Genomic DNA, 20,852 nt, shown 5'->3' with positions numbered 1-20,852 from the left:
CATGGGTGTACATGGTACCAAGTCTGGGTTCTTAATGTTTAGGTCATCCGAGAAGATGATCTCCGCCACTACCATTTCTCTCAAGCGTTGAATCCCTTGTTCTATGGTCTTCCACTGGGTCTGCTGCATGTAGAGATCGTCTGCACACAGATATCTTTGCGCCACACTTCCAAAAACTCGTTCCCAGAGACTGCAAGGGATAGCCTCCCTCATTATTCCTTGGTCAATAACTGGAACCTGTGACAGGGAGCCCAAATGCCTTGCTTCAGTGCCATCCAGAGTTGTAGCCTCGCCTGCAGCATCCCAGAGACGGACTAACCAACTAATTATAGACTTATCTGGTTGTCAAGTGTAATCCTTTCTCAAGCCTCGAAGGTCCTTCAGGGAAAAAGAATCAATAGTGGGTCCTGATCTTGTGCCAGCTGGTTGGGCATTTGATCTTAGGCCAGTTGGTCTGGCTTCCAATTGGGTGTCAGTTGGTTCGGCTTCTGATTTTATGTCAGTTTGTCCAACTTCTGATTGGGTGTCCTCGGGAGGCCTTGAGGGCCCTTCACCATCATCATCATCCTCAACTGGTCCATCAGTCTTTCGTGCTCTCTTTGCCCCGGCGACTGCCAGTGTCTTAGACTCCCTGTCTGGTTTAGCAGATGGCCTGGAGCCGGGATATTAGCTGCAGCCTGAGTGACTGGGATGGTAACTAGTTTATCTCCCTGTTCCCTTTCTTCTATCTGCTGCCCTTCAGTATCTAGCAGAGTACGATAAACATATGCCAGGGCCCAGCTCACTGCAATAATCCTTTTCTCCTTAGTATTACCACAGCACTTCTCTTTCAAATACTTCGCCACCTCAGCTGGGTTCTGAATTTGTTCAGATGGGAAGTCCCAGACTATAGGATCAGAAAATTCCTTTAAAATTTGGCCTATATCTTCCCATTTCCCACTCCACTCAAGATTTCTCTTACTTGGCTTTACCCCTAAATCAGGAGTCTCATTAGCCCCTTTAGAAATCTCAGCTTTCATTTTATATAAACTGCAGACAGTATAGAGAAAACTTACTAAATTAAATGCCAGAAAGATGATCTCTTTAACACTCAGGGGAAACTGAACATTTTCTAATAGAGATGTAAACAACTCAGAGGAGAAGAGGGAAGACAGAGGCTGAAAAAACTCTCCCCCTGATTCTCCCCTAACAAACTGAATGCACAACCACAACAACGAACTATACACTCCTGCAATAGATTCAAGCATCTTAACAGCCCTCCTATAAAACATCACAAGCAAGCCGAGCCCAATGAATATTCTGGTTAGTGCTCCACGGCCCCAAGAACTACGTATTAGGAGCAATACCAGAGCTTTTTCTAGGTAAGGAAATAACCCTAGGTACCACAAAGGTATTAAGACCTCAAAAACCCCTGGGGACCAGAAATATTGGCAGGCTTTCACCCCGAATGACATTATGAATCCAGAAAAAAACATCCCAATACACTCACAAAATAATTAGAACCAGCAATATTATTATTAAGGTTTTTTCCACTTTCTCTGGCCCTTTCCTGGCCAACGCACCAAGAAATGTTCTGGTTTGGAATAAATTAATTAGGGCAGAACCTCTAAAAGGAGTCCCCTAAAAACAAACCTCCACCACCTCTTCCCCCCCCCCCCCAGCCCTGGGTTCGGGAAGGGAAAATGCCTTGGAGGAAAAGTGGAAAAAACCGGTTTATTGACAAATGAAATTGAACACTCCCCAACACCAAAGGAAGGAAAACAGTACTTTCTGTGAGGGGAGGCTGCAGCGCTTCCTTCCGCAGGCCCCGGAGATTCTCCAACTTCTCAGGTCAGGTCAGGTCTGGAGCTGGTCCAAAAGCTTTGGGGGGGGGGGGAAGAGAAAAGAAAAGGAAGGAAAGAAAAAAACACAGAAGCAGTGAAAGCCAGTGGCAGGGGCAGGCAGCAGGCAGGCAGAGAGAGAGAGAAGCAGCAGCCAAGCAGCAGCAGGCCAAGCGAGCAGCCGAGCCAGAGAGCGAGAGAGAGTGAGCAAACAGCAAAAGCAGCAGGCCTCGCCAACGAGGGCAGCTGCCAGACACAACAATGTAGTCCAAGATATGGGATAGGGGACAGCGTCAATCCAGAACACTCCCTTACCTCATATCCCCTCTCTCTCTCCCACTTACTTTAAGGGCTTCACTCCAGCCGAGGCTGGTGGCTGAAAGCAAGCCCTCTTTACCCATGACCCTTTCAGTAAAACCATGTGTTTCCAGAATATCTCAGGTCTGCAGAGTACCTTGTCCCTGCCGTCCACGGATGCCTCTACACCTCACATTTGTAGTGAGGTCAAATATATCTACACTGCTTTGCTGCAAACTACTGCTGCCAAAAAGGATTACCAACTGAGTTTACTGATCATCAGAACACTGAATGCAGGAGGAAATATCTGAAACTGAAGAGGACAACATGTACTTGTTTTCAGTTGCCTTGCCTTCAACAAGAAAGTTTTGATTTTTTTTTTGTGGTCCCAACTCAACATCATTACATATGCAAAATAATTTATGTGGTGGTTTAGCATAAATGTGAAACATTTTTATTTCCTAAGGAAGTTTTAATATAGATTGACAGCTTGGCGGATGAATGGGAGCGTTTCTACGTCTCTTGAAACACAGTCTTGAATGATAAGTCCCAAGTGATTAAGCCCTTTCCTTTTCCAGCCGGCAGGGAGGTAACATCACCTCGTAAGTCAGGAGTTCGGGCTGGGTTCCCTGGGGCCAGGCCTGCCGGGCCTTGGGGGAGGGCTCTGCCTGTGGGAGAGCGCTTGAGGCTGGCTGTGTCTCCTCTGTCCCCCACTCCGGCTCCTCCGATGGGGAGAGGAGGAGGAGGACTGCAGACCAGCAGTCTGGCCATGCACCAGGACCACCGTGGCCCTGCTCTGGGCCTTGGTTGCCAGAGCTGCTGGTCCGAAGGAGAAGAGGCTTTTTAAAAACTTTTCTCTGGAGCTCCAGGGAGCTGATCCAAGTTTGAGTTGCTTTAGATCTGACCAGGGGTGGAGGAGAGTCGTCCATCAGTGTTCCCGAGCATACTCTCTCTCTCTCTCCTCCTTCCTCCCCCTGTCACCTGTGGCCTTGAAGTTCCAGGAATCAGCTGGAGAGGAGAAAAAAGACTCTGGGCAAAGACATTAACCCTTTTCCCTCCTCCATGGAAGACAGAGTAGTTTGAAATGTAGAGAGACAAAGTCAGTGAAAGAACTGAATAAGATTATTACAAGATGGGATGGAGGAAGTGGACATTTCTGACCAGACTTCTCTAGATGTGAAGTATGAAGAAATTAACTGTTTTTGTAATATCCTAATGCTGCTTGGGAGAATGCAAGTTCTAGCCAAAGGGTGGTGTATATTGATATACATGGGTTTTAATTAAGAATTTTGAATAGAGTATATCCCTGGCTCCTGAGAAAGAATAAAGAAGTCTCTATTTCTTTTGAGATAGAGGCGATTTTAGAGATAGAAGAAAATCCTTGTTTTGTACTAGAAAAGCCTTCTTAAAACGATACCCCAAACATGCGGAAACCCATAAACAGTTTGAAAAACTGTTATATGGGTAGAACTGCACAGAATCTGCAGAAATTCTGGGCGGTTGCAGATCTGTGGCCTTGAAAGCCACCAGACCTTTTCTTGTGACATGTTCTCCATAACCCTAGAGAGGCTCCTCTCCTAAGGTGATGTAGAATCGTGTTTAAATGGTGGCAACTGACTGGAAATCATAGTTCTCTCTCTGTGTTGAGTAAAAAAGTAAACAGTTTGGGGTGGGGGGGGGGAAAGGTGTTTGAATGTCTCATTTTTTTGTCTCTCTCTTTTTTTTTTTTTTTCTTTAGTGTATGTTAATAAAATCTATCTGCTTTTACTTTTAAGTTATGCCTGTTTCACCTTTTTCTCCCAAAATCCTGTCTCCCAGTTAATAAACAAAATTTAGCAAATGTAAAACCACGACAGGCAAATATATCTACACTGCTTTGCTGCAAATTATTGCTGCCAAAAAGGATTCCCAACTGAGTTTACTGATCATCAGAACACTGAATGCAGGAGGAAATATCTGAAACTGCAGAGAACAACATGTACTTGTTTTCAGTTGCCTTGCCTGCAACAAGAAGGTTTTGATTTTTTTTGTGGTCTCAACTCAACATCATTACATAGGCAAAATAATATAGCAGCCTGCTTCCTAGAATTGTCTGATGCATGTGTGAAATTAGCTCTTATAAAATCTCAAAGTTTATTTTGAGAAAATACTGTTAAGATTCAACAACAGACTGAATTACAGACCAGTAGCTGTATTGCAAACTAAGCTCACAGACGTCACCTCCTTACTTGACTCAGGCTCACAGAATTCTATTGACTCAAGTCAATGATGCATTGATACAGGTCATGGAAAAGCACTAGAGAAATTAAAAGCATCTTTCACTTTAATTTCTAGTGAGTGACTTTGTACTATCAAGTTCTGCTAAGATACAGGTGGTGGAAACCTGCAAAGCCAGGACACATGGCATTATCTGTATCAGACAAAAGAGGGATGTGCAGTTGGGAAGATTTAATACCTCATTTCTACCAACAGTCTGCTTCCCCTTTCCTGTCTGTGGCCTCTAGTCACACTAATCCCTCATCTTCATCCACTCCTGTCCCAATCCTGACAGGTTCCAGGTGCTTTAACTTATTGAACAGTTTTTGCTGTTTCTAGTTTTCTGCTGTTTACTTTGAATTAATGCAACTCAGGGAAGAGTTTTATTACGATTCCTAGAAGGTAAGCAGTTGGAGAAAAAACTCATTTCAGTATAAGCCCTGTGAATTTGGCTTACCACATCTTGCAGAACTGTATGCTAAGATGTGCTTTTCACCAGGCTACAGCTAAGTAGCTAAGTTCAGAAAAACTTTAATACAGGTGTTGTGGTTTTAATTTGGTTTTCTGGCTAATGCATCATTTATGTCATGGTTTTACATTTGCTAAATTTTGTTTATCAACTGGGAGATAGGACTTTAGGAGAAAAAGGCAAAACAGGCACAACTTAAAAGTAAAAACAGATTTTATTAACATACACTAAAGAAAAAGAGAAAAAGAAAAAAAAAAGTTACATTTAAACACCTCCCCCCCCCCCCCAACCTGTTCACTTTTCCACTCACCACAGAGAGAAAACTATGATTTTTAGTCAGTTGTCATCATTTAAACACGATTCTACATCACCTTGGGAGAGGAGCCTCTCTAGGGTTATGGAGAACACGCTACAAGAAAAGGTCTGGTGGCTTTCAAGGCCACAGATCTGCAACTGCCCAGAATTTCTGCAGATTCTGTGCAGTTCTACCCATATAACAGTTTTTCAAGCTGTTTATGGGTTTCCGAATGTTTGGGGTATTGTTTTAAGAATGTTTTTTTTAGTACAAATCAAGGATTCTCTTTTATCTCTAAAATCGCCTCTATCTCAAAAGAAATAGAGACTTCTTTATTCTTTCTCAGGAGCCAGGGACATATACTATTCAAAATTCTTAATTAAAACCTATGTATATCAATATACACCACCCTTTGGCTAGAACTTGCATTCTCCCAAGCAGCATTAGGATATTACAAAAACAGTTAATTTCTTCATACTTCACATCTAGAGAAGTCTGGTCAGAAATGTCCACTTCCTCCATCCCATCTTGTAATAATCTTATTCAGTTCTTTCACTGACTTTGTCTCTCTACATTTCAAACTACTCTGTCTTCCATGGAGGAGGGAAAAGGGTTAATGTCTTTGCCCAGAGTTTTTTTGGTTTTTTGTTTTTTTTTTTCCTTCTCCAGCTGATTCCTGGAACTTCAAGGCCACAGGTGACAGGGGGAGGAAGGAGGAGAGAGAGAGAGAGTATGCTCGGGAACACTGATGGACGACTCTCCTCCACCCCTGGTCAGATCTAAAGCAACTCAAACTTGGATCAGCTCCCTGGAGCTCCAGAAAAAAGTTTTTAAAAAGTTTCTCCTCCTTCGGACCAGAAGCTTCTGGCACAGGGCCAACACCACCAAGTTTCTGGCGCAGGGCCAACACCACTGATCTGAAATGTGCAGTCCTCCTCTCCCCATCAGAGGAGCCGGGAGGGGACAGAGGAGACACGGCCATCCTCAACCACTGTCCCACAGGCAGGGCCCCCCCCCCGAGGCCCGGCAGGCCTGGCATCAGGGGGCCCAGCCCAAACCTTGACTCACAAGGTGATGTTACCTCTTTGCCAGCTGGAAAAGGAAAGGACGAGTCACTTGGGACTTATGATTCCAGACTGTGTTTCCAGAGACATATAAACACTCCCATTCGTCAGACAAGCTGTCAATCACAATCCATGCTAGAACTTCCTTAGGGAAAAAAAACTTTTCACATTCATTCTGAACCACCACATACAGGATCTGAAGATGAGGAGAAAATATCTAGTCTTTCTTTTCTTGTAGGCATCCTGTGACCACTGAGTCACAGCTTAAAACAAGCTCCTTAGTCTATTATTAAAGCTTCAAATGCATGGATCCCACAATCCATATCTATTACCCTATAAACAAGCCATGTGAAACCTCATCCTACCAAGTAAAATAATGCAGAGGTTTGGTTCAGGCTACACAAAAAAACAGAACTGAGAGAAGCCATAACCTGTCCAGCATACAACCGGAAAGAGAGATTTACAACAAGAGGGAGCACATTTGGCTGACACCAACAACAAGGTGTCAGGGTTAGTTCTGAGGCAGCAGCAGTGGGATCTACTTCACAAAACGTTGGTAAATCTTCACTACTGGAACCAACTTGCTAAAGGCAAGAAGCATCAAAGCAACACAGAATCACAGATTTGATATGATTGGAAGGGACCTCTGGAGATCATCTAGTCCAATCCTCACGAAAAACAGTAAAAGTATTAAAGACATCACTAAAAACAGAACACAGAGCACACCAGAAGTTCTTCACGCAGCAACAGCTGCCTGTTGCTGTCGAAGCTCGCTCGCTTCTCCTTCCTCTTTACTGTTACTTTTATCGCATTCCAGGGATTACTTCTGTCGATCCCGATGCCATCTCCGTACGTCTCCCAGCACTACACCCGCTCCTCCCTCAGGAAGGCAGGTTTGATCTCATCCTCTCACGGCCACTGCCGTCCGCACCAGCCTCGAGCGCCGCGCAAGCCCCGCTCGGTTCCCCGCACCCTCTGCGCTCCGGGCAGACCCCGACCTCTCGGGGGGGCCGCGGCCCCGCGCTGACCCTGCTTCCCCCTCATACCCCCGGGAGCTGCCCAGGGTCCGCGGGGCCGCGCTGAGAGAAGAAGGGAGGAAGGGCAGGGCCAGGCGAACTCACGGCGCTGGGGAGCCCGCGGGATGCACGTCTTCGGGTGCATCGTAGAACTCCTCAGTGTCGCTGTCGGATGCCATGGCCGGGCCGGGCCGCCACCTCCGGGCACCGCGGGCCGGGCGGCGCCGCGCGGGTATCGCGAGAGCATCCCGGCCCCGCCCCCGCCCGCGCGGAGCTGCGGGAGGGGCTCCTCCCGCGCGCTGCAGTGCCCTCTGCCGGCCGCGGTGAGGGAGAGCAGCCGCCTCTCGGCCCTTACGGAATCATCGGATCGCAAAATCACGGAATCGAAAAGGTTGGAAAAGACCTCCGAGGTCATCGAGTCCAACCGATGGCCCAACACCACCTTGTCAACCAGATCATGGCACCGAGTGCCACGTTCAGTCTTTCCTTAAACACCTCCAGGGTCAGGACGGTGACTCCACCTCCCAGGGCAGTCCATTCCAATCTCTAATCACCCTTTCTGTGAAGAAATTCTTCCTAACGTCCAACCTAAACCTCCCCTGGCGCAACTTAAGATTTTGTCCCCTTGCACATGCAGGTGACATGAGGCCACATCCTCCGGTTCCCTTAAAAAATCATGCTTCTCAGCCAAACCAGAAGTGCTGGAATGACACACTGGTTATGTGTTTTTGGAAGGAAACACACTGGAAATGCATGAGTAATTCTTCTGATTCTTTTTAAAAATAAGGAAGAATGAGCCTAGCATACACCTTAAGCTCTCAATGTTGAAGAATTTGAATAAATAATTAGTACAGAAAATTGCTGACTATTCATTACACACCGTTTCTGCTCTAACTGACAGCCAAACACGACAATTGCATTAGAGTAAGTAGGATGATCTCTAAATTATTAAAGTCAGTAATGATGTAAACTTAGCTGGGGAAGCCAGATGGCTCTGGAAATTGGAGAAAAATGCTGCTGAAAAGCATCTTGAGTTGTTTATCAGTTTGTCACTCATGGCAGGTGCATGACTTCATGTTTTATTAGGCAGAGGAAATGATGTAATTGCAAGATCAAGAAATATTAAAAAAAAAAAAAAGCCCAGTTTTGGTATTTAGTCAGGCCTTAAATGATGATTAAAATTCAGCTTTACTGCAGTGGTCTTGACCTTTCCACTCCAAACCCACTTGTTTTTTGCATCAGAGTGGCTTCTCAGAGGTTATAGAGCCTCTAGTACAGGAGGATTATAACCACAGCTCCACAGTGACACAACCTAGCCTTATTTGACCATGGAGACAAATATAATAGTGGCTACTAAAGTGGACAGAGCCAGAACAAGGACTTGTTCCTGGTGGGATTATGCTGCCTGCTGCCTCTACAGGGTGTTGCTGGGGCTGTGTAGTTGTCAGAGTCTGTCCAAGGATGTGATATGCCTCACGACCGTCTCCAATGGTTGAGGACTGAGACCCCAGACTCTGAAAGGAGCCCTGGCCTGGCTGAGGCAGAACATTTGCCAAGTCTCGGAGGACTGATATGCATCTCCATGAGAACGGAGTGCAAGAACAATGGAACTGGTCACAGTGGACTGAGCCAAGGCTACTTGCCCAAACTGGTCTGTCCGTACCAGAGTACAGCACGTACGGTGTGCAGCTTGGCCCTGAGCACCCAACCTCGATGCAGGTGGCTCCAGCTTTGGCTCTGTGACTCTCCTTTGTCCCAACCTTGACGCAAGTGGCTCTGGTTTTGTCCCAACCTTGATGCAGGTGACTCCTGCTTTGGCTTTGTGCCACTCGCTTTGGTTCCCGCCTTGACCAACCTATAAAACCCTGGAGACCCCTGCTCACCTTTGTGATCATCCCACTGGAGAAGATTGCGTCTATAGGCATCTTGACCTCTAGGACTCGTCCCTCCACATTGGTAGCTATAATCCCCTTTCCCCTCTTTTCTATTTTTCTTACTATTCTCTATTTTCTCTCCCCACTATTGCATTTTGGTGGCACTAAATAAAGGTGCATTTTTTGTTGTATAAACTGAGTTGTCCCCCGCTGTGTCTTTTGCGCTCTGAGATCCTTAAATCGAACCATCAGGTTCCCCGCATGTTTGGGGACCCTGACATTAAATTGGCGTCATGGACAGGATCTTGATCGACAGAGAAGTTATGGGGTTTATATAGTTTGTAACAGGGGAAGGACCCTTGTCTCAGCCGCTCCTAGCACGCCACTTCTATGAACGCTGTTAGAAAGCAAGGGGGGTGAGGGAAAATTCACGCAAACTGTATACGCCCAGGAGAAGAGCACTCCCTGTCATCAGGATTTCCTAAAATATCTCATTGTGCAAAAGATGAGACTGTATTGTTTGTGTGGAAGTAGTATGGACTGCTTGGTGTAGTTGAGGAGACAACCCAGTTGTAAGTAACTAAGGGGTGCCTCCCAAGCAGATTAGTCTCCTCACCCATTCCAGGGAAGCGAAGGGAAACACAGTTTTAGCTGTGCCAGTGTGTAACTGTAAGGATACCTCCCTGAGAGTGGTTATTATCCCTTCACCAAAATGACTGAAAAACATAAGGATGCATTTTTTGCTTTGTTAGCAAAACATGGTGCTAGACCTTCTCCAGCCGGAGAAGGATGGGCACAGAATAATTGGTTTAATTTTGAAAATATTGTAGATAGAACATATTCTTTACAACATGATGCTAGATTTAAACTGGGCAGAAATAAAACCATTCTTTGCTCAGTTTTGGTGGCCTGTCTTTCAGCAGCCATAGAAACCTGTCTTAAACAGGTAAGTGAAGAAAAAGCAATAATAGACTCCCTGCAAAATTTGGTAGAAGCTTTGCAAAAACAATTGGAAGGAGAAAGAAATCATGTTTATTTGTTGCAGTTTTCCCTTGCAGAAGAGTGAAGTAAAAACTTAAACCCCGTAGAAACACCTAAAGAAATAGAAGAAAGGGAGTCATACACTATCAAACAGATATACCCTCAGAAGGAATAAGTACACATGCAAAATTATGGGGAACACTGTGGTTCCAACTTGAGACCTCTCATTAAAACACAGTATAACTATATAAATGAAGAGGATCGTGATCCCCACATAACCACCAGAGAAATACCATACACAGCCACTGAATTAGCTAAAATAAAGAAAGAATACTCCTGCCTCCCTAGTGAATCAGAGATGGAGTATGTTTTTAGGGTTTCACTCACTGGAGGTGACCAAATTAAATTAAGTGAACAAGAAGCAAGTGGCTATTGGGGACATGGAATTTTCTTAACAACAGGAAATACACATGCTCCATGGTCCCTGACACAGCGTGCAGCTTATTGGGCAGGGGGACTAAACCCCCTTGAAAGGGGCGACCCTCTGGCAATTGTCAGCACCTCAGACCAACTCCTAGAAAACATACACAAAGCTGCATGCTTGCAAATGATACATGAAAGAAAATTATTCTCTGGCTATGAGTCACCAATGCAACAGCCTGTCAAACCTGAAATTATGACCCCTCTAATTCGAGGTTTGCCAGAATCACTTAAACCAACAGCAATTCTCCTCCAAAAAACAATAGCATTTATCACTCCTGTAGATAGGCTTGAAAGATTTCTTGGACATACAAGTGATCAAATCGGTTCCACTGACTCCACTGACTCCTCGCCCTTTGCTACTCCTAGCACACAATCTAACAGCAGTCGCAAAGTTTGGACATGGAGTGAAGTAGCAGAGGAGTTAATCAGTTACAGCAGAAAATATGGACTGGTAAAACACTCAGAGGACAAACCCGAAAAACCCAGAGGAATCAGGCACATTGCTTCCCCTAATGAAAAACCAGAAAGGGGAAAACAAATCTCTAACCGACAGCAGTTGTGGTTGCTAGGGCTGAAAAGAGGAGTGCCACGAGAAGTAATGGACAAATTGCCTTATTAAAAATTGGCCAAAATAATTTCTAATTGGCCCTGTCCCAAACCTATTGTAATAGATTCACCGGACCAACAACCCAGCGCACCTCCTCCGCCACCAGCTCTGGGTAATGAGCCACAACATTTGCTTACACAAGTTTCAAACAAAGAGAAACAGCTGATTCCATCCCCGCTTCAGGGAAGGGAAAATTCCCAACATCCTTTAAACTAAAAACTCCATTTCTTGACAGTGAGTGGAGAAACGGAGACTGGATATTTTTGAGAAAGCTCACGAAAAACCCAAAAACAGGAGACCTATTGATTACAGCAATAGTTGGCCCCAAACAAATATTGATAACTCTTGTTGTGGACACAGGGGCCCAAATCAGTGCATTGAAAATTAAACATGCTCAGAAGTGTGGAATTGTCCCAAGTAAAAAACAATGCTGTGTTTTAAATGCCCTAGGAACTACAGAGCATATGAGCATTGCTCTAGTAAAAATCTCATTGCCTGGGGAAGACAACTCAATAACTGTCCAAATGGTCATTGGAGATATTCCTGACAGCTTGTTAGGGGTGGATATACTTGCTGGGAGACAATGGGAAGACACAGAGGGTTGTCTGTGGTCTTTTGGAGCACCCCGCCTTAACATCAGGCTGCTTCAAACAGCTCCTTCCTCACCATTCAGTAAAATCACTTCTGTAAAACTACCCTTTACCCTCAGGTGCTAAGGATGGTATCAAGCCAGTCATTCAGGGATTAAAAAATCAAGGAGTAGTTATCAACACTCACAGTCCTTTTAACTCGCCAATCTGGCCAGTTAAAAAACCCAATGGACAGTGGAGATTTACAGTTGATTACAGCCGGCTTAATGCCAACACAGACCCTCTCACAGCAGCGGTCCCAAATATAGCTGAATTAATAATATCGATTCAGGAAAAGGCCCACACTATCATGGCAACAATAGATATTAAAGACATGTTCTTTATGATACCCATACAAGAAGAAGATATGGACCGTTTTGCCTTTACATGGGAGGGAGAGCAATACACCTTCACACGCTTACCACAAGGGTATAAACATTCCCCCCCTTTAGCCCACCATGCTTTAGCCCAAGAACTAGAAGAGATACATAAACCCGATACTGTAGCTGTTTACCAGTACATAGATGATGTTTTGGTGGGAGGAGAGGAAAAAGAAATAGTGGGGGATGTTCAACAGAAAATAATTTCCCACTTAGAAAACCTTGGTTTGCAGATTCCCTCAGAGAAAATACAAAAACCTTCCCAAGAAGTAAAATTTTTAGGGATTTGGTGGAAAGGAGGTATGACATGTATCCCACCAGATACCCTAACATCTCTAGATCAAATTAAAATGCCTGAATCTAGAAAAGAACTACAACAAGCCCTAGGACTATTGATGTTTTGGAGAAAACACATTCCAGATTTTTCAATTATTGCTAGGCCTCTCTATGATTTGTTGAGAAAGGGAGTAAAACGGGACTGGGGCCCTTATCAGGAGGAGGCATTACAATTATTGATTTTTGAAGCCACAGCTCATCAGGCTCTAGGTCCTATTCATCCAACAGATCCTTTTCAGGTGGAATGGGGATTTGCTACCTCAGGATTGTCAGTACACATTTGGCAAAGGGGTCCGGAAGGCCCGACCAGACCTGTTAGCTTTTATTCCCGTGGTTTCAGAGATGCTGAAAAGAGATACACTACCTGGGAAAAAGGCTTGTTTGTTGTTACCCAAGCTCTCATAGAAGTAGAAAAAATCACAAGAAAACAACCAATTGTGTTGAGAGGTCCCTTCAAAGTAATTAAAATAGCGATTACCGGGACTCCACCTCCTGAAGGGATAGCACAACGAGCCTCAGTAAGAAAATGGTATGCACAAATAGAGCATTATAATAACACTTTTTCAATAACTGAAGGTACTGTGAAAAATCTGCCAATACAAGACAGAGAATCTGGACAGCAGCCAAGGCAAACTTGCCTCAGTGATCAAGATAGCCCCTCCCTTTTCCCCCGAGCAAACGGCACATTCATGGTTTACTGATGCCTCAGCTAAACGTGAAGGAAAAGTGTGGAAATATAAAGCTGTAGCTTTACACACTTCTTCCAGAGACCGGATCATCACAGAGGGGGAAGGCAGTGCCCAAATTGGGGAACTTTGGAGTGTTTTTCAGAGGGAGGCACAGAACACCTCTCTTGTTTGCATTTACACCAACTCCTATGCAGTATATAAGGGCTGTACTGAATGGCTGCCTTTTTGGCAACAGAATAATTGGGAAGTTAACAGAATTCCAGTGTGGCAGAAAGAGAAGTGGCAAGAAATTTTACAAATTGCAAGTCAAGGAAATTTTGCTGTATGGTGGGTAGCCTCTCACCAAACAGATGGTAATCCAGCAGGAGAATGGAACAGGGCTGATGAATTAGCAAAATTAAGTCCCTTAAAAAAGGATGAAATTACTGAAGATTGGGAGCACCTATTAGAATGGCTGCATGTTAAAAGACAACACACAGGTGCAAAAGATTTATACAAAGAAGCTCATACCTGGGGTTGGCCCATTACCAGAGAAATGTGTAAAACCTGTATTTCAGCTTGTGAGCAGCATCGTAAACGGCTAGAAAGACATCCTTTAGAGGATGACCCACTACATTTGAGGACAGGTAAAAGCTTATGGGATGCCTGGCAGGTAGATTACATCGGACCTTTTAAGCAATCAGGAGGAAAAAACTTTGTGTTAGTGGGAGTTGAGATTACATCCAGATTGGTTCAAGCTGAGGCCTTTAAACGAGCCACAGGGGAAAACACTGTCAAAGCTTTGCAAATATGGTTTGGGACCTTTCCAAAACCACAAGAAATCCAATCTGATAATGGGTCTCACTTCACTGCTAAAGTGGTCCAGGAATGGGCAAAAGGTGAAGGGATAAAATGGACTTTCCACACTCCCTATTACCCTCAAGCTAACGGAATTGTAGAAAGAACCAATGGCCTTTTAAAACAACTTCTGAAACCACAAGAGGGAGGCTGGGATGGCCGGTTGCATACAGCAGTGCAAAGTGTCAATGAAAGATGGGGGGTAAATGGATGTCCAAAAATCACTGCTTTTTTGTCCAAATTCTTTGAGTGTAATTCCTTTACGAGGAGGACCAAATGACCCCAAGAATCCAGCTCATTACCTGGGACAACCTGTATTGGTAGATCTCCCCACGGTGGGAGAGGTACCACTCGTATTGAAAACTTCTCTGAATAAATTTGCATGGATAGCATCCGATGCCCTGGGAAAAGAACATCGGATAAATACCCGCTGGATAATTCCATCATTCTAATGTCCTGCCCCTAGGTGGCAGATTTCACTGTTTTTGTTATTACAGGAGAACCCTGGGGAACACTTCAAGTGACACGAAAATCAAATAACCATGTTAATATTATCACTACTTCTCTGCATCCTGCCATACTCCCATGGCCAAAATCCAGCTGAGTGGCCGTGGTCTGAAGCCACCGTCAGGTACACCACTGCTCAAGGATCTTACCCTGGGAGTCATCGCCCAAACCTAGCTACCCTAGTAATGCATGACTCAGAGGTATACCGTCAAAATGAGTGGGGTTGGGTCCGAAATGACTGGACCAGAATGCTGACTGGGACAATTGGTGAGGAAGTCAAGGTAGGATGCAGGAAAGTAGAAGGTTTTTCCAATGAGAAAGCTACCTCCATCGCGATAACTGGAAACCTTTTAGAACCCAACATAACAAGCAGTGCACACCCTAAGATTACAGCAGAACTTTGTCCCGACACGATGTGGAGATGCAAAGAACATGCCCCTTTTGTACTGTGCTGTCGTCAGAAGTATGTGGGTAATTATACATTAGACCCTAACACTAATAATGTGGAGGTAACAAAGCTTTGTAAGGATGAACCTACTGACTGCTGGCATAACTTTAACCAGATCATTTTATGTGACATGTAATTGGCAGAACAACCAGACAGATCAGTCAGGTTTAAAAGGTTTGACTTACAAGTTTAAAATCAATGCTGTGGCAAGACCTATGCTGACAGTAGTGATCGTACACCCTGGCGCACAAGCCCCCCTAGTGCTGAACAGTAAAAATAATAAGTTCCCTCCCTTTACGGTAACACAAGGTGATGATATTGCAATTCGATGTGAATTGATTGATGGATCCCTTATTGAACCCATGCACAGTTCTGTAATAAGACCTCATGCCCATGTTTTACACTGTGAGACCCAAAATCAAAATTGTTGGTTGAATATGACTAATGTACAATTTTCTCATAAAGTGGTATGTGGTGAAATTCATACTAAGTACTGGGGAGAACTTGATGTAAATGTGGTAAAGCCTACAGCACCCACTACCCAACCGCCGGTTATGCTAAGACCAAAAATTATTGAAATTGGACCATATATAATCAGGAAAACTGGTCAACAACAAATATTGTTTAATCCTGCATGGTCTCTCAAAAAGGTCAAATTACTGATGCAAAATAATGTTTCAGAAATACAGCCAACCTGTTCACCCTTTTTGCAAACTTCTTTTCAGGGATGGGACACTTGGCTGCAAAAACAGAATCCTTCTAAGAAAAGAATGGCAAGAGACATAACTGGTGTTTTAGGGACAGGATTGGGAATCCTAAACAGCATTGATTCTGAGGTATTGTTGAATAAATTGGCTGCCACCACAACAGATTTGGCAAAATTACAACAGCCCATGCAGTCCTCTTTGTCTGCTTTGGGGGCGCAGCAATGGTTGTTAACAAATATATTACCAAATTGGGAAAGAGTAAATGTGAAAGATCACAAATTGATAATTGATGCACTTGGTGTTGCACAAAACAACATCTCCCTGGCCCTTAGCTGCATCCAGGCACAGCTTTGGATGCAGACGGTTATTGCCTCAATCATAAGGGAAGGTGAGGAAGGCATCTTTCCTACTGAAATTCGGAAAATAATTTGGGACAATGCAAATCATTTTGAAAGAAAATTCCAATCCTGGTGGAAATTGGTGAACTTTACCTATAACTCCAATACCAACACAGTTACAGCTTTTGTGTTAACAATATGCAATGCTTCAGTGCATTCGATATTCCCGATCATTGCATTAGGTATAAGTCATGATGGAGCCATTCTCTATCCTTCTGAGCATAGGGAATGGGCCCATCAAATTGGGGAAAATGGCAAACTGTCAATTTAGAATCTTGTGTTGTTAGGGAGCAACAAGGTTTCATTTGTGAAAGTAATGCAATCATAGCTCAAGACATCTGCTTGGACACAGAGCAAAACATTTGTCACTTTGAAGTACACCCTAACGAAACTCCTGAAACAGTACTTGTGTATATAGGCAATGGATGTGCTTGTGTGAGGACTGCTTGTGATGAAGTGCTTGTAGAAAATGTAGTAGTGAATCTTAGGAATCATTCAAATTTTTGTGTTTGCAATTTTACCACAATCACAGGATGTGACTTTTCTTACACAGCCCCAGTTACGTCCTATTGCCTTTTACAATCCAATTTTACACTGATTCATCAGATAATGCCTGTCCCCATTGGAATGAACTTAACTTGGGTTAAGCAATTCTTCCTTCACCAGGACTTAATGGGAATTTTGAAAAGGATCAAGAAAAATGGACAGAAAACTTTACTAACAGTTCATCATGATGTGAAGGAAATACATCGTGTTTTAGAAAGGGTAAAAAAGGATGCTGAACACAGGTGGTGGGACACCCTTTTTGGGTGGTCACCTACTGCTACAGGTATCCTGAACAAATTGTGCCCTCCAGTTGTTGTCCTTTTGATTTTGGTTTTCATCAGTTTTCTTTTATCAGTTGTTTTATACATCCTAAATTGGAAAATGATGAAGCAATTGACACACTTAACATCCATAATGAATGCACACAGATTAACCAATACCCCTTTTGCAAAAGACACCCCTAAAGTTATTGACACTAGACTCACTACCAAAACAGCAAGAATTAGGCCTGCAACAGCAAGTTAACTTGAGGTTGTTTGTTTTGATTGGTGTGTTTATTTTAGTTATGTTATAATTAAAGTTAATATTGTGATTTGTTTTTAAGTGAAAGAGAATAATTTTAATTAATCAATTAATATTGGTTTTATACTGTTTTATTGTTATATTGTTTTTTTGATTTTTTGTCAGTTATTTAAGTATTTTGGAAAATTGTTTTAATCAAATATTGATTGATTTTGTTTTGTTTTTATTTTCCTTTCCTTTATATTTCCTTTTCTCTCTCTCTCTCTCTCTCCCACTTTTTACTGTCTCTGTCTTCTGGGATATATGATACCAACATTGATGAGTCCTGAAGACATCATGACAACATTGCAGAAGAGGACCTTGATCGTCAGTCATGAGTCACGGGGTGGTGTCAGAGTCTGTCCAAGGATGTGATATGCCTCACGACCGTCTCCAATGATTGAGGACTGAGACCCCAGACTCTGAAAGGAGCCCTGGCCTGGCTGAGGCAGAACGTTTGCCAAGTCTCGGAGGACTGATATGCATCTCCATGAGAACGGAGTGCAAGAACAATGGAACTGGTCACAGTGGACTGAGCCAAGGCTACTTGCCCAAACTGGTCTGTCCGTACCAGAGTACAGCACGTACGGTGTGCAGCTTGGCCCTGAGCACCCAACCTCGATGCAGGTGGCTCCAGCTTTGGCTCTGTGACTCTCCTTTGTCCCAACCTTGACGCAAGTGGCTCTGGTTTTGTCCCAACCTTGACGCGGGTGGCTCCTGCTTTGGCTCTGGGCCCCTTGCTTTGCCTCAACATGGGTGGCTCCTGCTTTGGCTTTGTGCCACTCGCTTTGGTTCCCGCCTTGACCAACCTATAAAACCCTGGAGACCCCTGCTCACCTTCGTGATCACCCCACTGGGGAAGATTGCGTCTATAGGCATCTCGTCCTTGAGGACTCATCCCTCCACGTTGGTAGCTATAATCCCCTTTCCCCTCTTTTCTAGTTTTCTTACTATTCTCTATTTCCTCTCCCCACTATTGCATTTTGGTGGCACTAAATAAAGGTGCATTTTTTGTTGTATAAACTGAGTTGTCCCCCGCTGTGTCTTTTGCGCTCTGAGATCCTAAAACGAACCATCAGGTTCCCCGCATATGTTTGCGGACCCTGACAGTAGTGTTTTCAGGCAGACTGACTGCTGCTATCTCCACTGCTCGTAAAGATCAGCAAGAGGACAATTGGGTGTAACAGGGACAAAGTTTCCTGAGATAGAAGATAAAGGTCATAATTAGTGTTCGCAAGTAACCTGGCTGCTTTCTCCCCAGAACTGGCACAGCTCTTTCCCAGCACCAAGATGGCAGTGAGGGCTCATCTCACCTTGCCATAGAAGTGGAATGTGTTGGCTTGGAGGGACTGCAATGGCCAGCTCTGTAAGGAGCTGTTAAATCCTCAGACTTACAGCCGATATTGTCCCTGGCCCAGTTTTCTCAAAACCAAACCCACATGAGGAAGAAGATGAGATCATAGGTTAAAATCCTTATGAATGGCAGACTCCTTGGCATAGCAGATTGTACATTTGCTAACATAAAATCATACACAATTGAATTACTTGAATTGTTTTCTGACTTCCATGTCCTGCTCAACTATTAGTCTATGCATTTCATACCCGAGTGAGCACAAACTGATCCCAGTGTTTCCCCAGTACACCACGGCTGAGCCCTGTGCCCAGCAGCTGAAGGTCCTTCATTCCCTCTCTGATCTTGACCAGGTAATGAGAGTTTTTATCTTCTTTAGCTTGGACATAGACTTCCCCCAGGGCCTCCCATGAATCAGGGCTCATGCATCAGCTTGTCCCAAGCACTCTGTGGTGTCAGCAGGACCATCTTACCAAAATCATCACTGATGTATGGAAGTTTCCTGGTCTTTTGCCATGGCCAGGTTGACTTCAAGCATAAAGGTTTGTGTCTTTTTGAGTGACTTTGCTGCTGCTTTTGTGGTTCAGAGGCTCAGAAAGCTCAGGAATCCCTCTCTGTTGCTTCCTAGCTCATTTGCTAACACTGCTGATATTGGCAGATAGGTCTTGGCTCCACTAATTTTTTATATACTCACTGCAGACAGATACAGGGTAGATTTGCAGCCTCTGCAAAATATCACCTGTCTCCTGATTCATCTGATCGCCCAGGGACATAAGGTTTTAAAGAAAAATTGGTCTTTATCATTGCATTAAAAAATAAAGGCAAAAAGTATTTTTAGGGATAACTTGGAGCTGATTCCATTCTGCAGCATAGACAGTGGGTGATCTCCTGTGTGCCCTCTAGGCACAGGGAGAAGCAAGGGGCACAAGTGCCAGAAGAACTGCTGGTCCCAGGTCTACCATAGGATGAAGACAGTCAAAGTGAAACCCAAAACATCTGGCTGAACCAATAATTACACTGAGGTTTCCTGCCTGGCATCCTGGGGCTTGGAGATGCTTCTCTGTGTGACCTTGCTCCCTGGGGATACAGAGTTTGGTGAGAGTAGAAGAGACCAAGAAAACCAGAAAATACAACTATGTGGAACTGTGAATGACATCACTGGTCAGATAAAACAGGTTAAGTCCCTTTGACTGAAAATCCTGAGCACCAAGCCTGTGCTGGTCTGAGAGAGGCAGGGAAACAGGAAAAGCTACATACCTTGAGCATCATGTAGGAGCATCTATTTTTGCCAACTTGTCTGACCAGCCATTGATGCAAATCATGATCTCTTTTTGAGAACTGCTCCTGCCCAGTGCTGCAAACCACTGTTGACACACTGCTGCCACTCGGGCACCTTCCCTTGTCACCTGCCACCACAGCCATCACACAGTGTCACCTTGGCCCTGTGCTGTCCCAAGGGGAGCTTGCTGGGAGGTTTGGTGTGTTGACAACTGTCTTGCACAGGCAGCTTTGTGTGAACGGTGGTCTCACAGGATGCAGAGTGCACCCAGAATGGTGCAGAAGTACCAGGAGGGTCACAGGAGGATGAGAAGGGGCAAGCAACTTTGGCGAGTATTGGCAAAGACAGGAAACGGGAAACTGGAGGAGGGAGGGAGGATCTCAGCTAGCAAAATGTTATGAGGGAACTTAAATCATCCTGAAAGGCAGTGAAAAAATACACTCAGAAATGCAAGTACAGGGATAACTGGTAGAATGTGGTCCAACACCCACCTCCAGGCACAGGGGAGTGGAAAATTTGCACTGGGAAATGCTCTGTACCCAGCTCCCACACAGTCTTCCCTGGGAAACCAGGTTAACAAGCGATGAAAACCCCATAAACAGCAAATCACAGATTCATAGAATCACAGAATGTGTAGGTTGAAAAATACCTTTAAGATCATTGAGTCCAACCTAGCCCTAACATCTTACTAGATAATGGCATCGAGTGCCACATCTAGTCTTTTTATAAACACAGCCAGGGATGATGACTCCACCACCTCCCCGGGTAGGCTATTCCAGTATTTAATCACTTTTTCCGTGAAGAACTTCCTAATATCCAACCTATATTTCCCATGACGCAGCTTAAGACTGTGTCCTCTCATTCTGTCAGTTGCTGTCTGGAGAAAGAGACCAACCCCCAGCTGTCTACAGCCACTCTTCAGGAAGTTATAGAGAGTGATAAGGTCACCTCTGAGTCTCCTTTTTTCCAGGCTAAACAACCCCAGCTCCCTCAGTCATTCCTCACATGGCTTGTTTTCCAAG

The 20,852-nt window shown here is 44.3% G+C and overlaps 1 protein-coding gene and 1 long non-coding RNA gene across 2 annotated transcripts in view; one reads left to right on the top strand and one right to left on the bottom strand.

Moving 5' to 3' along the window:
- Nucleotides 1–20,852, bottom strand: part of LOC136373294 (uncharacterized) — a 394,644-nt gene that overhangs the window by 51,164 nt on the left and 322,628 nt on the right. The gene's annotated exons all lie outside the window — the stretch shown is intronic.
- LOC136373240 (uncharacterized) lies at nt 9,806–11,250 on the top strand. Its single transcript, XM_066338159.1, has one exon. The coding sequence runs from the start codon at nt 10,254–10,256 to the stop codon at nt 11,172–11,174; it is 921 nt and encodes a 306-aa protein (XP_066194256.1). The 5' UTR covers nt 9,806–10,253; the 3' UTR covers nt 11,175–11,250.

This window comes from Sylvia atricapilla, chromosome W (genome assembly GCF_009819655.1).
Source record: "Sylvia atricapilla isolate bSylAtr1 chromosome W, bSylAtr1.pri, whole genome shotgun sequence".
NCBI classification, from domain to species: domain Eukaryota; kingdom Metazoa; phylum Chordata; class Aves; order Passeriformes; family Sylviidae; genus Sylvia; species Sylvia atricapilla.
This window is presented reverse-complemented; position numbering and strand designations above follow the sequence as displayed.

What these genes read in the sequence shown, in the direction of transcription:
- LOC136373240 (XM_066338159.1), top strand. Translation starts at nt 10,254, where the DNA reads ATGCAAAATTATGGGGAACACTGTGGTTCCAACTTGAGACCTCTCATT.